Raw genomic sequence first — 25,594 nt, 5'->3', positions numbered from 1 at the left:
ATTTTATAAGAAAATAGTAAAATATAAAAAAATTAAAATTAAAATGAATAAAATTTCAAATTTCAATTATTTGTATTTCTCTGTGTATAACAAAAAAATAAAAAAAAATAAAAAAAAGAAAATGATTTCAATATATATATAATCTTACTTTCTTGGTAAATATGGATGGACGTTCAGTTCTATTATTATTATTATTTTGAAGGGAGCTGCTAAATGGACACATGACATAATATTTATTAATTATATATTAATATAGTAAAAGATTATTTAATCTCTATTAATTTATATCTCTCTGTATATTAAATGTAACGATTTATTATTTATTTATTTTTATACAAATAAAGTCTTTTAAATATATACATTATTTTCTCATTAAAAATAGTATTTATATATTTCTTTGTTTAATAATGTATTTTATTTTTTTGAGTAGCAAATAACAATTATTTTGTAGTTTTATTTCTTCTATTTAGACTAACACTTTCTTCTTCAATTTGAACATATCAATATGTATATCAATATAGCAAATGTTATATACAATTTATTTGGTAATGATTAGAAAAAAAAAAAATTATTAGTATGGAAATTCCCAAGTGGATGACATCGTAAATGAATGGTATTCAAGCGCAAACTCTTGTTGATCTAAAATACAAATTGATGTTGAGTTAGTTAATAAATTTATTGATTTTTTTTTTTTTTAATTCTCAAGATAAAAGATTTTTTTGAATATTTTTTCTCACATACACAGTTTTCTTCTTATTTTATTTTTCTTGCTGTAAATTTTTGTAATTTTCTGCAGATTTTTATGTGTTTATTTTGAATTTATTGTTTATATTATAGTTGTTTATATATTATCTAATGAATTTATATTATCTGACAATATATTATTAATTAAAAATAAAAAGATTGTTTTTTTTAGATGAAAATGAAAATTAATTATTTAATGTTACTAATATTTATATTATTAGATATTAGGAAAGAAAGATAGTTAGGATTTTTTTGGAGGGTTGTTGGTGAAAATACGGTATAAAAGAAAAGGAAATATGAATAAATTTAGAGATGTCTAAAAAATGATGTTGAAAAAAACAAGAAAAAATACATATATAAATATTAAATTAAAATGAATAAAAACATAAAAAAATAAAAATGAAAAAACCCATCATATAAATTTTCTCAAAAAATAGTTAAACACAAGTTTTGCTTTGAATTGAGATGTAAAAGAAAAATTAAATGGATAAATTATATAACAATGCTTTGTATTTTATTAAAAATATACAAAATATTTTATATTTTATTTATTGCGTAAAATCCCTTTATTTGGTTCTAAACAAAGACTTAAATTACACAAATTTTTTTTTAAAAAAAATATATATAATATTTTCAATAAATAAATAAATAAATAATTGATCATGTAATTTCATAATTTTTGTAAAAATCATATAACAATTTATCTTTCCAAAATAAAATAATGTTTTTCACTTATACCTTTGAAAAATCTAAGTAAAAATTTATTTTAAATTTAATTTGTGAAAATGTTTATTAAAAAAGGATCACTCTCTAGTTTATATTCATTTCATTTTTATTTTATGGTTTTATCTTTGAATAAATAGTAATATAATCATCATTATTTATTTTATGTTAAGATAAGAAAGTTAAGAAATTTTTTTAAAAAAAAATTATAAAAATTACAAAATTAAATTTATCATAACAAAAAAAAAATAAAAAATCTAGCAAAGACAATATTAAACAATAAAGATATATATACTAATAAACTAATCTATGCATATGTATGCAATATATAGTCCCTCCCCTCCATTAATTTTTCCACTTTAAGTAGTTAGTAACTGATGATTAAATAGTTTAATTAAAATAAAAAATTATAAATTATAAAATTTAAAATTTAATTAAAATGTATAATTATATTTTAAAAAATAACAAATTATGTGAACCAAATCAAAGTAAAAAAAAAAAATTATATGGGGCGGTAAAAATACTTATTAATAAACTATAAAATTAATATACTTCGTATTAATAATTATATCTTATTTTTATAATTAATCATCAGATAAAATATATAATGATTATCCAATCATGATAATATAAATAAAATATTTTAACTAAAGAGTATAAAATCTTTTATTAATAATATTTTATTAATTATTATTTTTAAAATAGGTCCTAGGATTAACATTCATCAAAACCAATCAAATATTAAAGGTTTATTTAGATAGAGGTTTTTGGAATGTTGAAAGTTTGAAAAAAAGAAAGAGTAAAAGTTAGTATTTGATTTGATGTTTTGTGAGAGAAAAAAGTAGATTTGATGTGATATTTTTTTGAAAAATGAGTAGTATCAAACGAGTAGAATATGTTGTGTAAACAAAACTTAAGAATTAAAATAACAATATTTTAATATTAACAATAAATAAGTAAAATAAAGTATTAGATAAAATTTATTAAATAATTGATAAAAAAAAGTAATAAAAAATAAAAAACCAAGGGTGTGTTTTTTTAGGGTGGTTTGGAAAAAATTGGATTTGAATTTGGTTTTTATTTGAATTTGAAGATAGGTTCAAATTTATGTGTTTCTTTTGTGTTTAAGTTTGATTTGGGTTTGAAGAGTTTTAACAGTATTGATTTGATGAGTAATGAATATAATAATATAAATATGTATTAAATTTAATTGATAAAATTAATAATTGTATGATTTGATTATAAATTTATATTATATCTAATATATATATTTTAAATATTAATTTATTTGTATTATAAAAAGTTTATTTTCTACAAAATTACATATATTATATATATATATTTTTTTTATTAAACTATAACTATTATAAATATTAAATAAATATAATACTCCCTTCATTGAGCTAGAAAATATACATATTTCTATTTTTGAATGTCCAATTACAAAATAAATATTTCATTAAATACGTCATTTTTTTCACAAATAACTCTTACTTTGCATTACATCATTACTTTTATATAAAAAAAAAATAAAAACAAAAATATCATTATACTACTTTTAACTATCCACTGTAATTAAAATATTAGAAGAGAATATTTGAAAAAAAAAAATTATATTTATAAAAAAGTGAAAACAAGACTCCAGCTTTTGCTGCAAGATGCAAAATATGCTAGGGTTTTGGGGAGCCGGCAAAAGACAGGGTGTGTTTATTTGTGAAGTTTTGGTTTTGAATTTTGAATAGTAAAATTTTGAATTAAAATAGTTGTTTGATGTGATATAATTATGTGTGATGTTTTGAATGTAAAATTAAATTTTAATATAATAAAATAAATAAAAACTAAGTATTTGATTTGATATTTTTGAAAAAAAAAATTAAAATAATAAAATCAAACCTAAAATCTTACAAGTAAACAGACCCACTGTCTCTATAGAGTAATTTTGCCCAAATTGAACTTAAAGGAACACACTCCAAATTATTACTATTTGTTAAAGTAAAAATAATAAATAAATAAATAAAATTATACGGAGTAAAATACGGTCTGCAAGTTTGCAAAAAAAAAACAGGAAAAATCATAACTAACAAAGACTGGTGTGGCATTCTAATCAAGCGACGGCGATAGCGACGGCGTTACACAGGACAGCGGACAAGTGTTCTCCCGTTGAAGCCATTCTACAATACACCGCACGTGACACACGTGCCTGCAACGAAGCACTCCCACCATAGAATCTTCTAGACAGTACAACTCATCCTTACACACAGCACAGAAACCATCATCGTCTCCGGCGCCGGCGCCGGCGACACACTTTCTCGTTTTCAAGTGTTTCAGAATCACCTCTTTTCTCAAACTCAAATCTCTGTTAGTATTATTATCCGCAGCCTCGTCAACGACGGTAGTGTCCTCGAGTTCTCTAACCCTAACACGTGGCACTCCCGAAAATCCCGGCCGCCGGTGCGCGCCGTTGCCGGCGACTGCCACGTCAGCACGGCGGGTGGTTTCGTGTTCTAGAAACCTAACCTGTCGTCTGCGTATTATGAACTGCAGTTTTGTCAAGTCTGCGTGAATTTGCCGCCGGTCAGAAAATGGCGGCGCCTCCAGGATTGCAGCTTCGTCTTCTTGAATCCAATTATGTAAGGCGGCGGCGGTGGCGGCGCCGTTGAAAATGTAGTGGCGGCCCGCGGCGAATACTGAGTGGTTGGTGAGGGGAGGGAAGTTGATATCGGCACGTGGATGATGCACGTGACTCCGGTAATATTGGCGGAGGAAGTCTCTTTGAGAGGAGGAATGCGCCATGATATTACAGAGAGGTTTTGATGATGGAGGAAGAGAGATTAACGTTGGACTACATATGCATACATATATGTTTCCTTATTTATGTGAAAAGATTTAATAAGATAATAGAAATATCCTATTCCTATAGTATATATTGTTATCTTCCTATTAAAACTCACCACATGTATTTGGAATTTTTTTTTTTTAAATTTATCCGAATATTCTCAATTGTCAAGTCAATGGATAAATTTAAGGTGTTTATGTCATCCAACTTTTTTTTTTTTTCGATTTATCAGTATATACTCTTTTTTTTTTTTTCTTTTTTTTTTTTTTAAGTTGTACACTTAAATCTTCTCTTTTTCTTTTTTTTTTTAGTAAAATTATATTTTACATAAACAAAAAGCACACAAAAAAAAAATAAAAAAAATAAAGACAAAATTACTTTTGCATATATAATTTGTTCCGCACTTCAATAAAATATTAATATACCTAAATTTGCATGTCAAAAATAAATGAAAAGATTATTAGTAGACGGAAGATGTATATAATATTCTTTCTGATCGGTAACAAGAGTTACATTTACTTTTTGTGTCATTGTACTTAACATTAATAATATTTTTATATTTAAGTAATTTAATAATACAAATTGTATTTGTATTATAAGAAACTAATAGAAATATATATATTTTTTTGTCTTAGTTTGTATTATATTTTTATATAATAATTAATATTGGAATATCAACCCACAAAAAGTAAATATAACTCTTGTTCCAATTATATTGGGAGTTCCAATTAAATTGAGATTATCCACATATATTGCAACAATGACAAAATTTGATCTAATTTTCTTGATAAAGACACATGAACATATTAGATCATTAGTATAACATTCTTTTATTAAATATTCACTGAGACGATTATACTATATTCGTCCTGATTGCTTAAGTCAATACAATGACTTTTTTAATTTGATGGAATATGATTCCCGGGTTTAACTTGTATGCTTTAGGCATATTGACTCCCTTAGAAACTTTCATATTAATATCAGTATCCAAGGAACTATAAAAATATGAAGTAACTACGTCTAAAAGATGCATGTCGAGCTTTTCTCACACTGTTGGGCGCATAAGGTATCTAAATGTTATTACATTAACAATTGAAAAGTATATTTCATCAAATTCTATTACAGGTCTTTATGAGAATCCCTGAGCTACAATACGAGCTTTATATCTCACAATTTCATAATGTTCATTTCTTTTTTCGTACAAACACCCATTTGTATCTAACTGGTTTTATACCATATAATGTTTGAACAATCAGCCCGAAAACCGCTCTTTTGTTTAATGAGTCAAATTCTGATTGAATTGCATTTTTCCATTTTGGTCAGTCATTTCTTTGCCGACATTCATGAACAGATTTTGGCTCTGAATCCTCATTTTCTTTCATTATATCAAGTGTTAAATTATATGAGAAGAAATTATCAATAATTGTTTCTTTACAGTTCCAACATTTCCTTGAAGTAACATAGTTAATTGAGTATTCAATATTCTCATCATGTTCTTCAAAATCGTGCTCTTCTAGAGCAAGTATATCATGGTTGACTTCTTTATTAGATTAAAGTTTATCAATGTCAATCATAATATTTTCATGATTATCATCATTCATTTCTCTTTTCTTTCGAAGATGTTTGTCTTTGGAAACGAGTGGTCTACCACACTTTAAGCATGTCGCTGATTCATTAGCACTTGCAATTTTTTCATCAGGGACAATTATTTTAGCTGGAGCTTTAGCAGCTTGGATATATGATCGAGTGACTTTACTCGAGTCATTGAAAGTATCCGGTAATTGATTTGCAATATTTTGCAAATGTATAATACATTGAACTTCTAGTTCACACTACTTTGTTCGAGGATAAAAAAAATTCAATGGTATTTTCCAATTAATATCCCTTTTTCGGTTTATTTTTGTCTCCTCCTAATGTCAAAAAATATGATTTGTCAAAATGACATTTTACAAATCTTGCAGTGAATAAATCACTCGTCATATGTTCAAGATATTTTATAATTGACGATGATTCATATCCGACATAAATGTCCAATCCACGTTAAAGATCCATTTTTGTACTTTTGGGGGTGGAATAGGAACATAAACAACACACCAAAAAATATGTAGATGACATATATTTGGTTCATAACCAAATACTAGTTGCATTGAGGAATAACTATGATAGTTTGTCGACCTCATTCTTATGAGTGTTCCTGCATGTAAATTTGCATGGCTCCAAGCTGAAAATGACAACATAGACCTTACTAGTAATGGTCTAGAAATCAATCGCAATCTTTTAATAAGTTATTTTTCCACAACATTTTGTATATGAACATGAGCAGCTAGATGCTCTACATTAATTTCAATCAACATGCAATACTCATCAAATGAATTCGATGAATATTCACTAGTATTATCCTGACGTATAGTCTTAATTGGATTATCAGATAATTGTGTCGGTAAGTTAATAGTTTTGGCAAGCAATCTCGCAAATGTCATATTGTAAGTAGATAATAAACATACATGGGGACATCTGGTAGATGCATCAATAAGCACCATAAAATATTTAAATGGCCCACATGGTGGGTTTGTCAGTTTACATATATCCCCGTGTATTCTTGTAAAAAATGTAGGTGATTCAATACCTACTTTAGCTGGCGATGACCTGGTTATCAATTTTATTTGAGTGCAGGTAACACAAGTTGACTAATTTGAGTTAGCATTTTTTGACCTTTTAATGAATGACGATGTGAATTCTCAATTATTCGTCTCATCATTATACTACCAGAATGCTCAAGACGATCATGTCATATTTGAAAATCGGTAGTTTTTTGATCTACTGTGAGTTGTGTTTCAACAACACCTAATATAGCATAATATAAACCAGTAGAGAGTGAGGGTAATCTCTCAATGATACATTTTTTTTTATCAATGATATTGGTGATCAATAAAATTCATCATCGGTATCACTCATTGTTTTAATGTGATAACCATTTTTTTGAGTGTCATGAAAACTCAATAAATTTCTTTGAACTTTAGTGGGCAACGGTGCATATGTATCACAATTTTCGTCCATGTGGAGAGAAATATATTGGCTTCTTCAGAGCCTTCAATTAATTTTGCATTGCCACTTATAGTATTGACATTCATCTTTTTTCTTTTCAAATGAGAGAAATATTTTTCGTATTTCAATATAGTATGTGTCGTGACACTGTCAATGAAAAAATATTTGCATTATTTTGATTGACATTTATTTAACCAAAAATAAAACAGGCAAGAGTCCTCGTACTGATAACGTGTTATATAACAAATAATATAATATAATATTGATAAGTATATAAATATATATAGGTATATGTGTATGCAATTAATATATGTATGTACATATATAAGTGTAGATAGTAAAGAGAGGGAAGAGGGTTTTGGGAGAATAAGATAAATGAATGTTTATTCATATAAATCATACACATATATAGGCAACATGAGAAATGAATGTGAAATTTGGAAAATAGCCAACAAGGCATCTATATACTATACACTTCATTATTATGTGTATAGTTTATATACAATATACTTGGTTTGACTTTAACAGTCTCGTTTACTTTTTATGAATATTAATTATTATATCAAAATATAGTTTAAATTAAAAAAAAATTGCAAAAATAGTTTTATTAATATCTTATAATACTAATATAATGAAATTTGTATAAAAAAATTATACAAATATAGAGATACTTTTAATGTTAAATACAATGATACAAAAGGTAAATGTGACCTTTAGAGGCGGACAGAGGAAATATTATTTTTTAATACGACAAGAATTATTTATGTAAAAAAATTATAATTCATATATAAATTTATGTTTCAATTATATTTACTGTTCATAATTGTTTTATTAAATAAATTTGTATTTATCTATTTATCTCTTATAGTTTAATTAACTTATTATTTTTATATATAATGATTTATTATATTGTTTAAAAAATTAAATTATTTTCAATGATCAACGATTGTGCTTGTTTGGAGTTTGTGTTTTGCGTTTGAGTTTAAAACAAAATAAAATTAATTTTACATTCAAAACATTACATTAATATTTATTTATATCACATTATACCGCTGTTTTACTTAAAAAAATTTTACTATTCAAATCTCAATCCAAATTCCAAAATCCTCCAAACAAACACACCCATTGTATATTTGTGTATACGTAGATATTGACTATATTGCCCATACTTGTATTCATATATGTGTTATTTAGAATGAAAAGTAATGAATTCTCCCCCAAAATTAACATTGATTAAACAAAATTTTAAAACTTAACTATAAAACTATTATAAATAAGAACCAATTTACAATTGTATCATGTATTTTATGTGAATGCAAGTGAAATTGATCGGCTAGAATTATAGCGTAGATATTTTTCGTTGAGATTAAGCGAGTTCTACTTTATAATTCATGATTTGACCTTCTTTGGACAATAATCGGGTAGCGTTTTTGAGTCCGTGTTGTCGGGAAGAAGACAACCTTATCTTGTTCCGCGGGAATCCAACTGTAATAGAATTCAAGACATTGAGTTTAATTTATGTAAATGAAATGTGAACAAGCTAGAATGCCTATGAAGAATTTGTTAGAATTAATAGTAAATTATACACAACATTTGTATTCTAACATAAAATATTTTGTGCTACATAATTGGTCATTACATTAGTGAAAATGGTACAAAAAAATCGCTATAATATTTAGTACAGGATAATGTTAATTATAATAGTCCTAATGATACATATTTATTTATTTATTTATGAATAAATTACAATACTGATGCGCACAGTGAGATTTTTGAAAATTTGAAAATAATAAAAATTAAGTATTTGATATATATTTTGTGAGATAAAATTATTATTTGATATAATATTTTTTTAATAAAATACTATTAGTAAATAGTATCCAAAGCTAAAAAAAATATCTAAACAAACAGAATTTGAATGTGTCTTTTTTTTTTTTTTTGTTAATATAAATCAGTGAAGTATGCACTAAAATTTCTATAAACTATTTCACACATTTATGAAAAAACTCATACACACACAAGAAATATATATATATGTATTTGACTCTTTATTATATAGAAAAATTATATTTATAAAGATTCGGAATAAAAATACATACGTAGTTAATACATACCTGAATTGGGTAACTAACCGGTGAAGAAAAACCGAGAGCTCAACTCTAGCAAGCTCAGCTCCAGGACAACGCCGAGGTCCACCACCAAACGGCGTAAACACATTTGTCGCGCAATTAGTTATTTCCGAACCATTCTATCAGCCAAAGAATATTACAATTGTAGCTATTATTAGTGAGAAAATCTATAGGCAAACATATATATAGAAATGTGTATTTCTTAAAATATGAAAACATGAACAATTGGATAAGTCAAGACAAAGATGCGCACCGATGGCCATCTCCAAGGATTAAAAGTCCGAGCATCCTTAAAATGACGATAGTTCATGTGTACGGCTCGAAAGGAAGCGAAGACCCTCATTCCTTTAGGAATTGTATAGCCTTCTTTCGCAACATTAAATTTTTTATAGTTATTAATAAAATTTTAAATTGATCAAGATATATATATATATGTATGAATCAGTATAATATTGATTTGACCGAATCAGCATATGATATAGAGATGACCATCATATATTTATACATATTTCAGCATATTTATAATATAGCATATATTATATTATAACTCAACATTAACTATCTTATAACATAACATATACTGAAATATATATAGACATATGTTGATCACCCATATAACATATGCTAACACGATCAAATCAGCATCATAGTAACTTGGTTGGATCAACATAGGATCTGTAAAGATATATATATATATATATACATAAATTAATATGTTATTCATTTCACAGATAGAACTCACCATTGACAGCAACATCTGTGGTTGTTCGTCTAAATACACCGCTAATTATATTTGCCATACGAAGGGTTTCATTTATCACCTGTAAAAACATAATCAACAATTAAGAGAAGACAAGTTGAAAAATCAAATACATACATACCTATATATGTATGTATAATATGCACGAATGAAATTTTTTGAAAGCTTTAGAGTTTAAAATAGTAAAAAAAATTGAGTATTTGATATGATGTTTGATGAAGGGAAATAAATATTTCGATATGATATTTTTTTTAAAAAAAAAATTATTATTATTGATGAGTGTTAAAAAATTAGGTTTTTTATTTGTGAAAGAACAAATATATTTGATATTATATATTTTTAAAATAGTTATTATTGATGAATAATACTTTTTCCGCTCTAAGGTCGTATTTACTTTTTGGGTCATTATACTTAACATTAAAAATATTTTTATATTTGTATAAATTTTCGTAGAAATGTCCTTCTATTAATATTATAAAACAATAATTGAAATATTTTTGTAATTTTTTCTTAATATGTACATATAATAATTAATATTCAAAGATCAATATGCAAAAAGTAAATGAAATTCTTAGAGCCGGACAGAGGTAGTATTAAAATTTTCAAAAATATATTTATGAAAAGTGCCATTTAGACTTACACATTGTGTAAAAGACATGGATTTATAATCCTCCCATTGAAGAGAATAGTCCTCTCTCTTTCGAGCCATAATTTCATCTTGCTCATTCTGCACAATTTCAGTCAATGTTAAAACTTTATATTACTTATATTTTTAATTTTAATATTTTATTATTTATATATATAAAAAAAATCTCATCAATGTATTATATTCGGTACCATTTTTATTTTATATATTATATTAAAAAATTTTTATAGTATTATAAATTCATATTTAACATTTATTTACTTTTACTTAACATCTACGTACTCATCTTCTGACCAAATTTTATATTTTTCAAAATAATATAAAATATCAAAAGCTTTACATAAGCACTTTTGAAGATTATAATATTATTCATTAATATTAATTTTTTTTAAAAAAAATTATTATATCAAATATTTATTTTTTTCACAAACATCATATATAATAAATATTCAATTTTACTATTATATATCAAAATTTGAAAATGTATGCTTTCATATATATTTTTTTTTAATTTGATTTAAAATACTCCCTCTCCATCCCAAGAAGGTTACCATGCCCTAATTCTTATATCAACACGCAGTAAGAGAAAAAGATAAAAATATATTTATTAGTTTTTTACAATACAAATACAATGATATTTTTCGAGTAAATTATTCAACCATAAGAATATTTTTAATGTTAAGTATAATAACGCAAAAACCAAGTAGTAACATTCTTGCGGGACGAATGAAGTATATTTTATTTGAGTTTTATGCTCAAATAAGTTTCTATATCATATTTTCAGAAAATATATATATATATATATAAATATATATACATATGCATATACGATATAGTATAAATAGTAAAAATTATAAGCCAAAAAAAAAAACTAGAACACACAATCTAAACTCACATATCTTTGATAAATTTATTTAAAAATTTTGTTATAATTTAATATTTAATTACATATTTTATAAATATATATATATATATGTACAACATTCAAATAGTAAAATTACATTAATTTTGAGTAAAAAAAAAACAGCTAAAATATTTTTAAAATATAAATAACCTCGGTGTGTGGTGTGTAATGACAGAACTACCCCTATGAGATGAGACAAGGGCGTGCATGCATCACGTCGCTATCCACTTTGTGTCGTGCCGGGAACAAAGTGAACGAGTGTTGTCCGTCCGACAACAATTAATTAAATACAAAATTAGTATACGCGCGAAGGGGTGTTTTTCTTTTTTAAATTAAATAAAAATATATATTCTCAGGTGACATTTACTTTTTATACGTAAATTTTTTAATATTAGTATTATATTAGATGGTAGTGAAAAAAAAAAAAATTATATTTTTATTGTTGTGTAATATAAAAGTAATGATTTTATGTAATATATTATAAGTTAAAAGAGTATTTATTATGTTAGGTAAGTAATACAATTACTAAATTAAAAAATTGTAAATTTATTTTAGAACGGATAAAAATAAAAAATAACAATATTTTAATTGGTATATGGTGGAAAAAAAAAAAAAAGCTGAAATCAATCTCCAAAAAATAGGTCGTAATAAAGATGAAATTTGAAGAAATTTGAATGATGTTTGAAAGTGTTATGTTTGTTTAATAAATAATTTGAAAAAAATATTTTTTGGAGATACGGTATAAAGAATTGGGTAAATAGTAATTAATAAGAATGAATGTGTATAATATTTTAATTTTTAAAAATATATATTAAATTTTTTTACTAAAATAACACACCAGTTTTACAATATTGTGGGTTTAATAATAATAAATAAACAAATGAGATCAAATATAGATATTTGATATGATATAAATATATTTTTTATATATATATATATAAAAAAATTTCCCTGTCATTAAATTTATTTTCACTTTTTTTTTATTGTCATATAAATTTGTTTACGTTTTTTTTTTTAGTAAAAAAAATACTCCTTCCGTTCATTTACAAAGTTTACATTTACTTTTAGCACGGTGTTAAAAAATAATAGTATTTTAATTATAATGAGTAGTTAAAAGTAGTGTAATGATATTTTTGCCATTACTTTTTTGTAAAAGTAACGATGTGATGTAAATTAAAGATATTTGTGGAAAAAGTAGGATATTTAATAAAATGTTAATTTATAATTGGACGTTCCAAAATAGAAATATCTAAACATTGTAAATGAACAAAGATAGTATTATTTTACTATGTTTTTTCATTACTAAAAAAAAAATAATAGTTTTTATTTTATTTAATTTTTTTAAAATTCGTATTCAATCAAACGAAGTGAACGATAGAAAGAGGATTAGATTCAAAAAGTACGCACGCGCACGCTCAAAACAACTTGCCTACAGTAAGTTGCCTTTACACTTGGCTTCCACAACTTTTGACATTTTTACTCCTCCTACTTTGTGTAAATAACAATTCACATACTATACGTCTGTCTAATATCATTACGATATACTCCCTCCGTCTCAGATATCGTGTCTGTTATATTGTAGACACGATATTTTAAGAGTGGTGTAATTAGTAGATAATTAAGAATATATTAGTGAAAATAATTATCCTATAATATAAATAATTATAAATTAAGATTAAAATAACTAATTAGTTTAACTAAAATTTAAAAAAATAAAATTTAAAAATTTAAAATGAGATTAAAGTGTGTAATTATTTTCTAAAAAATGAAAGTGATATGGTATATGAGACGGATAAAAACGACAACATGAATATCGTACGTGGGACGGAGGGAGTATTAATTAATATGTACGGTGAACTTAGCCGGACCACGTGTCACAATTGACACCTTTAAAGTCACACGACACATTGTCCAACATAAGTACTAAAAATTCTTTAAAAAGTCTAGATATGTCTTCTTTTATATATATATATATATATATATATTTAAAATATAAAAAAAAAAAAACTATTATTATTCATTTTATACTATTATTAATAGAGTTTTATATATATTTTTTTATAAGATATCGTATGAAAAATATTATTTACATACACAAAACAAATACTCGGAACTTTTGTTCAATTACCATTTTTTCCCTACAAGATTCCTAATGTATATTTTATCATCTTACAAAAATTAATATTTAATATAAAATATTATTTTTTTATAGTATAAACATAATTTTCTATACTTCACAATAAAAAATAAAAATAAAAATAAAAAATCAAATCAAAATATTAAACAAACAAAATCAATTTTCAAAGTGTTTTTTTTTTTTTCCTTTTTTTTTCCATTCAAAGTATAACATAACACGTGTAGGATTTGTTTGGTTTGTGATTGAATTTATTGTTTAAATATTTTTAGTATGATATTTTATAAAAAAATAATCATATTTTAATTGATAGCTGTAGGAATTATATAGTATATACTTTAATTTAAAATCAAAATCAAACTCACATAAAGATTAGTGGCAACTTCTTCCCAAAATATGACAATTTTTATTTTTAGGATTTTCTTTTTAAAATCCTTTTCAAATCCTATAAAAATATATTATTTTCTTTAATAAGACAAAAAAACAAAAATTATCAAATAAACACACTCTAAATATGCTCCAAATACTAATTTATACGAAATTGCTCGATATACTTTTAAAAAAAATAAAAATCGAACTAACCTTGAGTTGAGCCAAGGCAAGAGGTGTCTCGGTGAGGTATTTTACGGCAAGTGTCATAATGGTCGAGGTTGTCTCATACCCCGCCACCAACAACGCCACCATAAAGTCCACAATCTCCTCATCGGTTAGCACTCTGCCGCTGTTCTCCTCGTCCAATAACGCCCCCAACATGTCATACTTCCGCGGTCCTTTCCTCCTTTCCCTCACCACCGTAGCTAACGCCTCCGCTACTTTTCTTCGAGCCTAATATTATTTAATATATATATTGAATTAAAAACGGTATATATTTAGAAAAAATTGCAAAAATTTGATCTATAATGATACATAATCAGTGAGGGACATTTGTTTTTATTTTTCATTATAGAATTTGTAGTGAAATACTTTTTTGTGTGGCAAAATACAGTGTTCATAATCTATTTTCAAATTTGTCACATAACTCTAAAAAGTAAAAATAATTTTACTTTTTTTTTAATGGAAAAATATATTTATTATGGAGGAATATATTCATTTTCAAAATACTTTTCCCATTCCAAAACATTCTACAATATTTTCTGTTAAAATACGTCTAAAATAAATACCGTTATCTAATGACAAAATAAATTAAATATAAAATTCTTTTTAACTATTAGAAATCCTGACCTAAATGGAATTTCGTACTATTTTCATAATCATGGATGAATTTTATACTGTTTTGAAAAAAAAAAATAAATAAATAAAAAATAATAATAATAATACTCCCTCCGTCCCCGGATATCGTGTATTTTAGGAAGGATGTAATTATTAAATAATTAAGAATGTATTAGTGAAAATAATTATCCTATAATATAAATAATTATAAATTAAGATTAAAATAACTAATTAGTTTAATTAAAATTAAAAAAATAAAATTAAAAAATTTAAAATGAGATTAAAGTGTGTAATAATTTTTAAAAAAAAAAAATAACATAGTATGTGGGACGGACAGAAACGGCAATATGGACATGGTATCTGAACGGAAGGATCTGAACGGAAGGAGTAATAAATAAGAGAGAGAGTGAGTTACTTGGATAGCCCTTGTATAAGAAATGGAGAGAAAGGGCAAAGGGACAGTGAAAAAGCCTTCAATAACCAACATATACTCTTTCATTAAATCCTCACTCCATTCACATGGATCAATGCTCATCAGCTGCTTCACTGTTAGCTCAAAAGTTATCTGAAATAAATAAATATATATATTTTTTAATTACTACAAAATAAATAAATAAAAAGTAGCTCTGAAACCCATCATCTATATATCCATCTATCTATCCATATGCATATATAAATTAAATTAAAGAAGAAGACAAGCCATTGTGGCTTAGGAATGATTAGTGTGGGGATACAGAACCTTCCTAAAGCACACACATCCAATCACGAAACAACAAACCCATAATGCCCTAGCTTAGCTAAAAGGAAATTTATATATATTCTATTCAATTTAATTTAATTTAATTTAATCCTTGATGATATGATATGATAATGTTGCTTCTGCATCTGCATGCACATGTGTGAACCCACCCCTCCTTATCATTATGCTGTCTGCTTATTTAAATAGGATAAAGAATAAGGAACACGGGTACCCACACGGCCGTGTTTGCGGGGTGGGGGAATTGTTAATCATTCCAAAGTAGTTGAAGTGATTTAAGGAATAAAAATTTTTGGGACAGAGAGAGCAGAGCAGAGTACTATGGAAATCTGAGTCATGTTATATCCTTTTTGTTTATTTTACTCTTTCTTTCCTTCTTTTTCTTAACATGAACTCATCATTCCCATCACTTGTAGTATACTAGTATTGAATAATATTATACTATTATTCTACTCAATTTAATAGATATTCATTTAATTTTTTATATAATTTTAAAAATATTAATATTATATTGGAACATAGTAAAAATAAAATAAAAATGACTAAAATAACTTTATTAGTACGTATGATAAAGATAATGATAGTTGTGTAATATGTTGTAAATTGTAAGGGTATTTGTAATGTTAGGTAGATAGTACAGTTACTAAAAAAAATGAATACTTTGTTATGAGACGGACTAAAATGAAAAAATAGATACTTTGTTACGGGACGGAGGGAGTATTACCTCTGCCCGACTTCGAAGGTTCCAAAGGTTGTATTTAGTTTTTACATGTTGATCTTTAAATATTAATTATTATATAAAAATATAGTACAAAGTAAAAGAAAATTAGCAAAAATATTTATAGTAGTATCTTATAATACTATATTATAACATTTGTGCAAAAAATTATACAAAATATAAAAATATTTTTAATATTAAATATAATAACGCAAAAGATAAATGAGACAGAAGAAATAGATACTGCAATAATAGCAAATTTTTTAATTAAATTAAATTAAATTACCTTATTGTAAAATAGGTTTAAAACACAGAAAAAACAGTATTTTACAATTTTCTTAATTAGTTAGAGTTTATTTGGTTTTGATTTGTAGGTTAGTATAAATAATATTTTGATATTCTATCTGTTTTATTGAAATGTTGTTATTTTTCATTTTTGTTTCTCTAAAAATAAAGTTATAATTTTCTAATTTAGTAATTGTACTCCTAACATAATAAATATTTTTCCAACTTCCAATATATCACACAAATTTTATTACCTTTATATTACACAGTAGTATTAATAGAGATACTTTTATATATTTTTTACTACAACTCAATATAATACTAATATTAAAAAATCAAACGTCATCGGAAGGGAGTATTTTTAATATAATACTAATATTAAAAAATCAAACCTCAATATTTAATATAATATTAAAAATAGTTATTGTAAATAAATAATGTTAAAAATTCAAAAGGTACCTTCTTGGCCTGGTCCATGAGGGTGACCCGGCCGGTCCAGGCGTCCATGTTGAGCCGGACGAGGCGGTCGACGTCGAGCAGCAAGTGGTCTCGGATGACCGCGGCGTTGGCGAAGGTGGCGGCGGTGAGCGAGTGCATCCGCTTGTGGTGGCCGCCGCGCATCAGCAGCAGCGAGTGCCGGCCGAGGAGGTTCGATATCGAACCGGGATAGCTCGACTCGAAAAGCCGACCCTCGTTCTGCAGGACCGTCCGGTTCGTCTCCGGGTCGGCCGAGAAAACCGTCGCCTCCCCGAACACGTGCGTCGTGAAAACGGCGCCGCATTTGGCAACCCTCTCGTCGATGAACGGCTCAGGATTCTCCGTCCGGTACGCCGAGATCAGCTGCAGCGTTTCTCCGATCAATGGCAGCCCCAGGCTCCCCGGCGGAAGGCGGCGCCGACGCCGGGACGCGGCGGCGCGTGCGACCACGACGGCGGCGGACGCCGAGAGGAACAAAATTAGCCATAGAAATTGGGAGAAAATCGAATCCGCTGTATACTCCATTTTTATTGCAGAAACCTGTACGGATGGAAGTGAATTATGCTGTGAATGGAGGAGGAGGAAAGGAGAGGAAAGGTTCAGTGCACACGAGTGGGAATATATATATATATATAATGTATGAGTGAGAAAAGAAAAGAGGGAATTATTGAGTGTCGGGTTTGGGGTTTGCGTACTCGTGATTTTGTTTACTTTTTAGGGTAAATTGCACAAACATAATTATTATTTTTTTTTTTTGTCAAATTTTTATATTTTTAAAATTGCATCAAACAAACTTATGTTACTAAATTTTAGAATCTTTTAAAATTATAAATATATTTATTCAAAATATAGTAAATATATTAAAAATAGTGATTGTTTTTTAGATTTAAAAAATTTATTTTTACTATTTCCTGAAAAAAGAGAAAAATATGCGATTTAATTGGAATTATATTTTGATTTTTTATTTTTTATTTAAAATTATTTTATATTCTTATTATATTTTATAAAGATCATATTTTGATTTTTTATTTTTTTATGAAAAATTATTTCTATAGTTTTATTATATTTTATAAATTATAATAGTATAATAAGTAGTAGTAAATATACTGAAGTAATAAAAAATTTTGATATATATAATTGTTTCTCTTTTAATTATACCTATTTATTATTTATTTATTTTTAATATATTTTTTTCTTATAAGAAATTGTTTTATAGTATCTTTTAAAGAAAAGAAAATGAAGATGCAAAAAGATGATAAAATACAAAAAGATAATAAATATCAAATTAACAATATTTTTGTGGGTATCTATATCGATTCTATTCTATTTTAATATTATTATATTGATTTTTTTTTGTTTTATTTTGTAGATTTGTTATTATTATTATTATTATTATTATTATTATTATTATTATTATTAGTAGGTAAAATTGTTTATATAACTTTCTTCTGGTTTCGACATTGAGCGTAAATTTTTTTTATACTTTGTTTAAAAAATTGTTGCATAAAATTCATTTTTAAAGCAAATGAGAAATTTAAACTGAATTTTGAAATCACAATAGATTTATGAGCAATTTATTATTATTATTATTATTATTATTTATTTATTTATTTATTTATTTATTTATGGTGACAGATATAGGTCTATATATCTTATTTTTTAATTTATTGTTTGAAGGTGTTTTCAGAAAATCACCTAATCAATATTTGCTATAATTTTACGATAAAAAAAAACAGCTATAGTTTATAATTTTTATATTTAATATATGTATCACATATTATATTATCATTATTAATTATTTTATTCATATTATTTTTGTATATTTAGGAATAAATAAATAACAAGAAGTACCAATTAGATAGTAATCGAATCAATTATTAAAGTTTTAGATTAATGTGTGATTATCTAGTTAAATATTTGTATTTAAATTCCAATCACAAAAACATTAAATTCTTTTTATTTCCAGCATAAATTAAATATATTTCTCGATAAAAATATATTATTTTAATTAACATATTATTTAAAATAAAATTCACATGAAAGGTTTAACTTTTTATTTTTATTTATGATTCTTTATTAAGGTAAATTGAAATTTTCTTTAAATAATAATAATATATAATGGTCTCATGAAATATTTGAAGGTAAATTTTAGTATATAGAAAAAAAAATAGAAAAAACTTAAATAAACATGCCCAAACATAAATAACAGTTAAATTGTTAAAAATAAATATATAAATATCCCACAGTGTTACTGCTCCAAAGACCTAACCAAAGCAAAACAAGAATTGGGATTTAAAGACATCAACAGCTCCAAAGCTACAACTGCTCCTCCATGGGGATGTCTGATGTTGAGACGAGGTTCTATCAACCCTGCAATTAACACGCATTTAGAAATCTGACCAAATGCCTATGCCTGGGACGAGGGAATCCAATAGAATCCATTACCGGCTACAAATTATATATATATACACATACCGGGAGAAAGATTCTTTCCGCCGTATAGTTCTCTTGCCAATGGGTTTGATGCCCAATTATTAACTGAAATACGATTGGTTGGTTGAAATCCAATGATTTTCCAGTCAGCGGACACCACAACCTGCACAACAGGGTATAGAAATCATATATAAGATTATAAAACCATATCAGTACCAATGTGCATTGCAATTATAGGTTGTTCTAGTAAGTGTATTATGGCAAGGAATTGGTTTCGAGAGAACTTACTTTGCTTAATGAAGTTTTTGGAATAGGCAATACAGAGAGAAGTCAAGGAACAAATCTTATTTCAGATTTGCTTTACTAGAGTACAAATTTTAAAATTTTGAGAAATACCTGATAACTTGCGATATCTTCCAAGGCTTTCATCTCTTCAGAACTTGTTCCTGGTGGTAAATTTGATAAAATGTCGTTCATAATGGAGCTATTATCATCTACTTTCCTCAGAAATTTGGGAAGTTCACCAATCCATGCACATGCCCCAGAGTCTTTGAATATTTCTCCGGGCCAACCATAAGAATCCTTCAATTTATGAATTATTGCGACGCAGCATGCTTCCAGCTACATGTAAATCAAATGTTACTTACGAATTAGGAAAACAGAAAAATCTAAAACTAAGCTACATCACTGGACTGCAAACAACCATCTCCTTTACTTTACTGCTTTAGTGCAGGTAAATATTTTACTTAGTAATAATGTCAATACAACCCTCAACCTTACAAACCACTTAACTATACCTCATCTCTACCATACCTCAGAGGGATCCACAGAGTTCATGGGGGTACAGCTCATGTCAGATGATAGTTGCTTGGAGTTCTCTTGAATATGTTTCTTTCCAATAGGCAAATGTGGATGAAGTTTACTCAGAACACTGATTGTCATTAGAAAAATACCACTCACAAGGACAGTTGCAAACAACTTTAACAAAGAAGGGCCCTGAAACAAAAACCAGAATTATTAAATTTCCACATTGCTTCAATTATTTAAAAATACATGTGTAGGGAAAACAAATATCAACATCCATCAATGTAGTGGGAAGGTTTAAGTAACGCAATTAGGCACCACCTTATTCGTGGTCAGGTTGGATGGTTTTGTCATGGCGTAACATGATAGTTTCTTACTAGGTAGCGTATACAAATCCTCATAGTACATATCCAAAATGTCAGCCAATCCAACCTGTGAACCAATGAAGTTATGTGACGGCACGCATACTCTGCATATATAAAATATACATAAATATGATGTATTAATGTTGGTACAATGCTAAAACCTTAACCAAGTAATTTCTATCAAGAATCCCAGCATACGACTACAACATCTGAAACAAGACATTAATTCTTGATACTCTTCTATGGTCTTGTTTTAGGCATACCAATTGTAAGCTCAGTCTTAAATTATCTAACACCATAGTCTATAAAAATGTTTTATTCATCAGGTTATCACAGATACCAGACATAGAATTACACTAACACATTTGCTCAGATAACCATGAATAAAATAGTTTGATTGCTCAAACAAATCACAAGAATTGCTTGTTCTCATTGTGGTTATAACAACCGACAAATATACTCTGTGTTGACAAAAGCAAGTTCAGAAAATCAACAATACTTCCTTCTATAATGTTATCCATGCTCAATCATCAAATGTATATCCTCGCATAGAAGTTGGTCACATATATGATTGCAATCAAATCTAGAAAGAGAGTAAACTTACCATTTGGGAATGTGTAAGAACAATTCCCCATCTATTTTCTTTCGTTCTCTTCCACCCTTTAAACTTCACACCACTGAGTTTATTGGCATCAATTTCTAACATGTATGAAGGTACACATTCACTTATCCAAGAACAAAACTCAGGGCCACCAATTTTTTGCAATCTCAAGAATGCAGATGATGTCCACCAACTGTTCTTTAATTTTCTTTCCATAAGTTTAACTTTCCCCCTTTCCGAGGAAAACATTTTTAGCAATGTCCCGGCATTAGCAATAATCTCATGTTCAAGAAGATTATACAGCACAACAGAGGAATCTCTGGATGAGATCCGTTTGTACGCTTTAGACAAACTAAAGAACCTATTTGCCATGTTCATAGACGATCCAGGAAAGAAATTTCTTTCGGTGCTTTCAAGGGCAGCAGTGCATACAACCTCTGCCACGACAGAAACGATCCTTTCATCTGATGAACTGAGGTTCAACAATTCAGGTACCTGCTGATGGAAAAAATCGAATAAGATAACTCAGCACCTGCAGATCAGAATCATACAATTCAATATCACAGCAACGAAAAAGCCCTATACACCATGCAAAAAGCATGCGTGCAGAACTAATACAGGTTATCTTACCTCTCTTGGATTTTCAAGATCATTCATATTTCTTTCACTTCCGGGGCTAAAAAGTGTCAGGTCAAGACTCCAAAGATGCTGCAAAACTACTTGTCTGAAAGTCATGGCAAGTATATTTTTTGACATAGTCCCGTCCAGGACTTCCTTTTCCAGTGATTTCTTAAGCTTTATAGCCTTCTCTTTCACTTTCCTAGCGGGTAAAAACTATGCAACAATGACAATTAATGATACTCAATCATTACAAATGCTAATAATTTGGAGTCTACAAAATCATAGATACAGTCCTTGGAGTTTGGGCTAGGAAAAAGGTTGCAACATGAATATCATTAAAATAGCATAAACAGTAAACAGCAAACCAACAAGCAGAAACATGAAAAATAAAGGAATAAAAAAAGTTAAAAATCAAACCACAACAAGTACACATCTATTAAAACCAAGAACTCACCAATCGTGTTGAAACAGTGCTACGGTCCTCAGATTGGCCGGGATAGACAATTTCCACAACCATGGCAGTGAGACCAGAAGATATATGCTCATCGGCGGCTTCTCCGCCATCTGCAGCAGCAGCAGTAAGAGCCTGCTGGAAGTCGACAGCACCAACTACGGTTAGCCTTGCCAAATCATTCTCAAACGTCCTCACGGCCGGCAGAGTTTTTTCATTAGCATCGAAATTCGCAACCGCTTCGAGAACCGCTTGCTCCGACGACAGCGGTTGATTATTGGACGATAAAGAGGAGCGGGGCTGCATTGAGCGACATTGTGCACTCATGGAGAGTGATATCACAGCAGATTTTTCAGTGAAAGGTGAACGAGTTAGAAAGTTGAAGAGAGGTGCAGCAGCCATGGCCATGGGTAATGTGAATTTGGGCACAGTGAGGTTTACCAGCACTTCGCAGTATTATTTACATATATATATATACGATAAGAAAAACATTTCAAATTCAACACGGGCGCGTCTAAGGAAGTTGTTCCTGTGGCTAAAGTCAACACGGGCGTTTTGTTCCAAGGTTATCTCATTCCTATCCAGATTGAGTAAACAGAGAGAAGACAACAAGAACCCATTGAGCATCAAATTCCAACATTGACAAGCACATTCTTGAATTGTAATAAAAGAAGCAGAAAATCTAACTAGTGGACTGTGAATTGAAGACTTTAAATCTACGTAGGCTCTATGGTGGGAGGAATAATCGACCAAGCATAAGCCTCTACCAGAAAAGCGCAAATTGTATATGTGTGATCCAATTTTTGTTTAATCAAACAAGAAGATTGAAAAAGAAAAAGTATATATAAATCATATATAATGAATAATAATAATGTAATGAAAAGACATCTCAGTCATCGTCTACCAAATTAAAATGTTGCAGCTAGCGGTTACATAAGGCTGTTGATGCATGTTGTCCAAGAAAGTAGATAAAAATATGCACACAGTATGGGCTGGCTCCTCTCCCTCCTCTCTTTGTTTTAATAAAGTTTCTTTTTCTAAATTATATTTTATTTATTTATTTATTTTTGTTCTAATAAAATTGCAGCAACTACTGTATTGTGTTATGTTTGGAAGAACAAGAAAGGAGATGGTGGATTAATTAGATTAGGCCAGACTACAAGATTCATTACTGCATCTGTTTGTTTGAATTCTTGAAAATCGAAAGATTGAAACTCTTAAGATTAAGAATGGTTAAGGGACAGGTTCAGTAAATGTAAGACTCCGAATAATATGTTTGTTTTATACACTTCTACAGAATTCTGGGAATAAAATATATATTCCCAAACCAAGTCTTTTCTGAATAAAGCACATGCAATTGTGGACAGAATCGATTGGAAGGGAAAACCTAAAAATATATAAAAAAAGATTCCCTATATTGATAATTAAGCCCATCAGCTGTTCATAATTCACTGTACAAAGGAAAATCGTAAATGGAAATATTACCGAGGTGTAGGCAAAAGACAACCCTAACCACAGCTAACAACCAAATCAAATCAAGGGCTTCAAATGCTGTCAGCGCTAATGAACGTCATTAAGAATAAACTCCATCCTAACAATTTCCCCCAAAATAAAGGACAATATCCCAACAAAGGACACAAGTAAAACTCCAAACATTCACAATCAATTCTTCGTATCCACAACATCGGCTACCATACCAAACACCGAAGCTAAGTCAAGACCAGATCCTAAGCAAACGTAAATACTCGTAATTGAAAAACGTACACATTAGATCTTCAGGGGTTGAGAAGTGGCGGCGCCCAGTGGGCTTGCCCTTGAATTTTCCCCTTCCCATCTCACCGACTCGAGTCGACTCTCTCCTCGCCTCCTGGAGTGCTTCTGCGTTGTAGGTGTCTGATCGAAATAGGCGATTGAAGAAAAAAGACAAAATTTCTCTGATCTTTTGGAGGGATTCCTTTAATTAATCAGATTTGCCCTCTTTCTGAACCCTAATCGACGTAAGAACATCTCCGATTCATAATTTTATTTATTTTTTATTATTATTATTTTAAGTTTACAGTACATTTCTTCATGTCTGCTATAATAATTCATATAGAACCATACTTTCTATTATTTGCAGAGTCTCTTGTTAATCATACTTTCTATTTTTACAAAGTTAAAAAATATTTTTAAAATTACAAATAAAATTTAATATTTAATTATTTTTATACATTTAAATTATAATAATATTTTTAATTAATATTTTAAATATTATACCAATAAATTATATTTATTAATATTTTAATGTATATTTAAATTAAAGCATAAAAATATTAATATTATTAAAAATATAAATATAAATTTAAAAAAAACAATATTATTAGATTAAACATAATTAGTACAACATAACATAAAAATTAAATAAATAAATATAAAAAAAGAAATAGATAACTGCATAAATAAATAGATAATATTAAAAATAAATAAATAAATAACTACATAAATAAATAGATAATTATATTAAAAAAGAAATGTTCTGCAAAACTGCAGGGTGGGTTGAAGCAGTTTTTTACAGTTGAAGCAGTTTTTTAGTCCCCACCGTGCAAAAATAGAGGAAAATCTCCTTGGTTGGAGATGGTCTAAGCGGTGATTGGACACGTTACAGAAAATACCGATGTTATACCGAATTTTTTTCTAGTAAGGCGAAAATATATACCAGTACCGCGATATCGTAACTAATTTTTTGGTATGGCGAAAATATATATCGGTACCGTAAACTTTCAGTACGGTACATGTATATACCGTTTATATCGAAAATTTTAATTTTGGTACGATAGCAGTGTGTACCGCTTATACCGAAAATTAATTTTTTTTTTTAAATTTTAAAATAATTAAAAAAATTAATAAATATCACTGTTCTCCACCGTAAAAATATTATAAAAAAAATCAATAAATTTCCAATAGTCTACATAT

The 25,594-nt window shown here is 27.5% G+C and overlaps 2 protein-coding genes across 9 annotated transcripts; both read right to left on the bottom strand.

The window, feature by feature from the left end:
- Window positions 1–8,571: 8,571 nt before the first annotated feature.
- LOC127259788 (cytochrome P450 90A1-like) lies at window positions 8,572–17,960 on the bottom strand. Of its 5 annotated transcripts, none has more exons than XM_051287377.1 (8): window positions 17,350–17,960; window positions 15,546–15,695; window positions 14,504–14,746; window positions 10,878–10,964; window positions 10,220–10,298; window positions 9,731–9,843; window positions 9,463–9,596; window positions 8,574–8,833 (listed from the first exon to the last, which is right to left on the bottom strand). In XM_051287377.1, exons 1-8 carry the CDS (start codon window positions 17,890–17,892, stop codon window positions 8,731–8,733), a joined length of 1,452 nt encoding a protein of 483 aa, XP_051143334.1. In that variant the 5' UTR covers window positions 17,893–17,960; the 3' UTR covers window positions 8,574–8,730. The 5 variants fall into 5 exon arrangements, with proteins under 5 accessions (XP_051143336.1, XP_051143337.1, XP_051143338.1 ...); XM_051287378.1 differs by having other exon boundaries at window positions 8,576–8,833; window positions 9,731–9,840; XM_051287379.1 differs by lacking the exon at window positions 10,878–10,964 and having other exon boundaries at window positions 8,572–8,833.
- Window positions 17,961–19,566: 1,606 nt separating this feature from the next.
- Window positions 19,567–24,602, bottom strand: LOC127259679 (uncharacterized). Of its 4 annotated transcripts, XM_051287196.1 has the most exons (9): window positions 24,407–24,602; window positions 22,646–23,219; window positions 22,201–22,404; window positions 21,574–22,068; window positions 20,926–21,036; window positions 20,614–20,796; window positions 20,197–20,421; window positions 19,843–19,963; window positions 19,567–19,737 (listed from the first exon to the last, which is right to left on the bottom strand). In XM_051287196.1, exons 2-9 carry the CDS (start codon window positions 23,048–23,050, stop codon window positions 19,616–19,618), a joined length of 1,866 nt encoding a protein of 621 aa, XP_051143153.1. In that variant the 5' UTR covers window positions 23,051–23,219; window positions 24,407–24,602; the 3' UTR covers window positions 19,567–19,615. The 4 variants fall into 4 exon arrangements, with proteins under 4 accessions (XP_051143153.1, XP_051143152.1, XP_051143154.1 ...); XM_051287195.1 differs by having other exon boundaries at window positions 22,646–24,602; XM_051287197.1 differs by having other exon boundaries at window positions 21,574–22,065; window positions 22,646–24,600.
- Between the last annotated feature and the right edge of the window lie 992 nt (window positions 24,603–25,594).

Source organism: Andrographis paniculata, unplaced genomic scaffold, assembly GCF_009805555.1.
Source record: "Andrographis paniculata isolate CXL003 unplaced genomic scaffold, ASM980555v1 Contig60END, whole genome shotgun sequence".
NCBI classification, from domain to species: domain Eukaryota; kingdom Viridiplantae; phylum Streptophyta; class Magnoliopsida; order Lamiales; family Acanthaceae; genus Andrographis; species Andrographis paniculata.
This window is presented reverse-complemented; position numbering and strand designations above follow the sequence as displayed.

Coding starts and splice junctions, on each gene's coding strand:
- LOC127259679 (XM_051287195.1), bottom strand. CDS start 23,050: ATGGCCATGGCTGCTGCACCTCTCTTCAACTTTCTAACTCGTTCACCT. Junction 22,405..22,645: donor GCACTGTTTCAACACGATTG/GTGAGTTCTTGG, acceptor ATTGTTGCATAG/TTTTTACCCGCTAGGAAAGT. Junction 21,037..21,573: donor TTCTTACACATTCCCAAATG/GTAAGTTTACTC, acceptor ATTGGTTCACAG/GTTGGATTGGCTGACATTTT.
- LOC127259788 (XM_051287377.1), bottom strand. CDS start 17,892: ATGGAGTATACAGCGGATTCGATTTTCTCCCAATTTCTATGGCTAATT. Junction 14,747..15,545: donor CTTATACAAGGGCTATCCAA/GTAACTCACTCT, acceptor AAATAATATTAG/GCTCGAAGAAAAGTAGCGGA. Junction 10,299..10,877: donor CCATGTCTTTTACACAATGT/GTAAGTCTAAAT, acceptor ATGTTTTTACAG/GTGATAAATGAAACCCTTCG.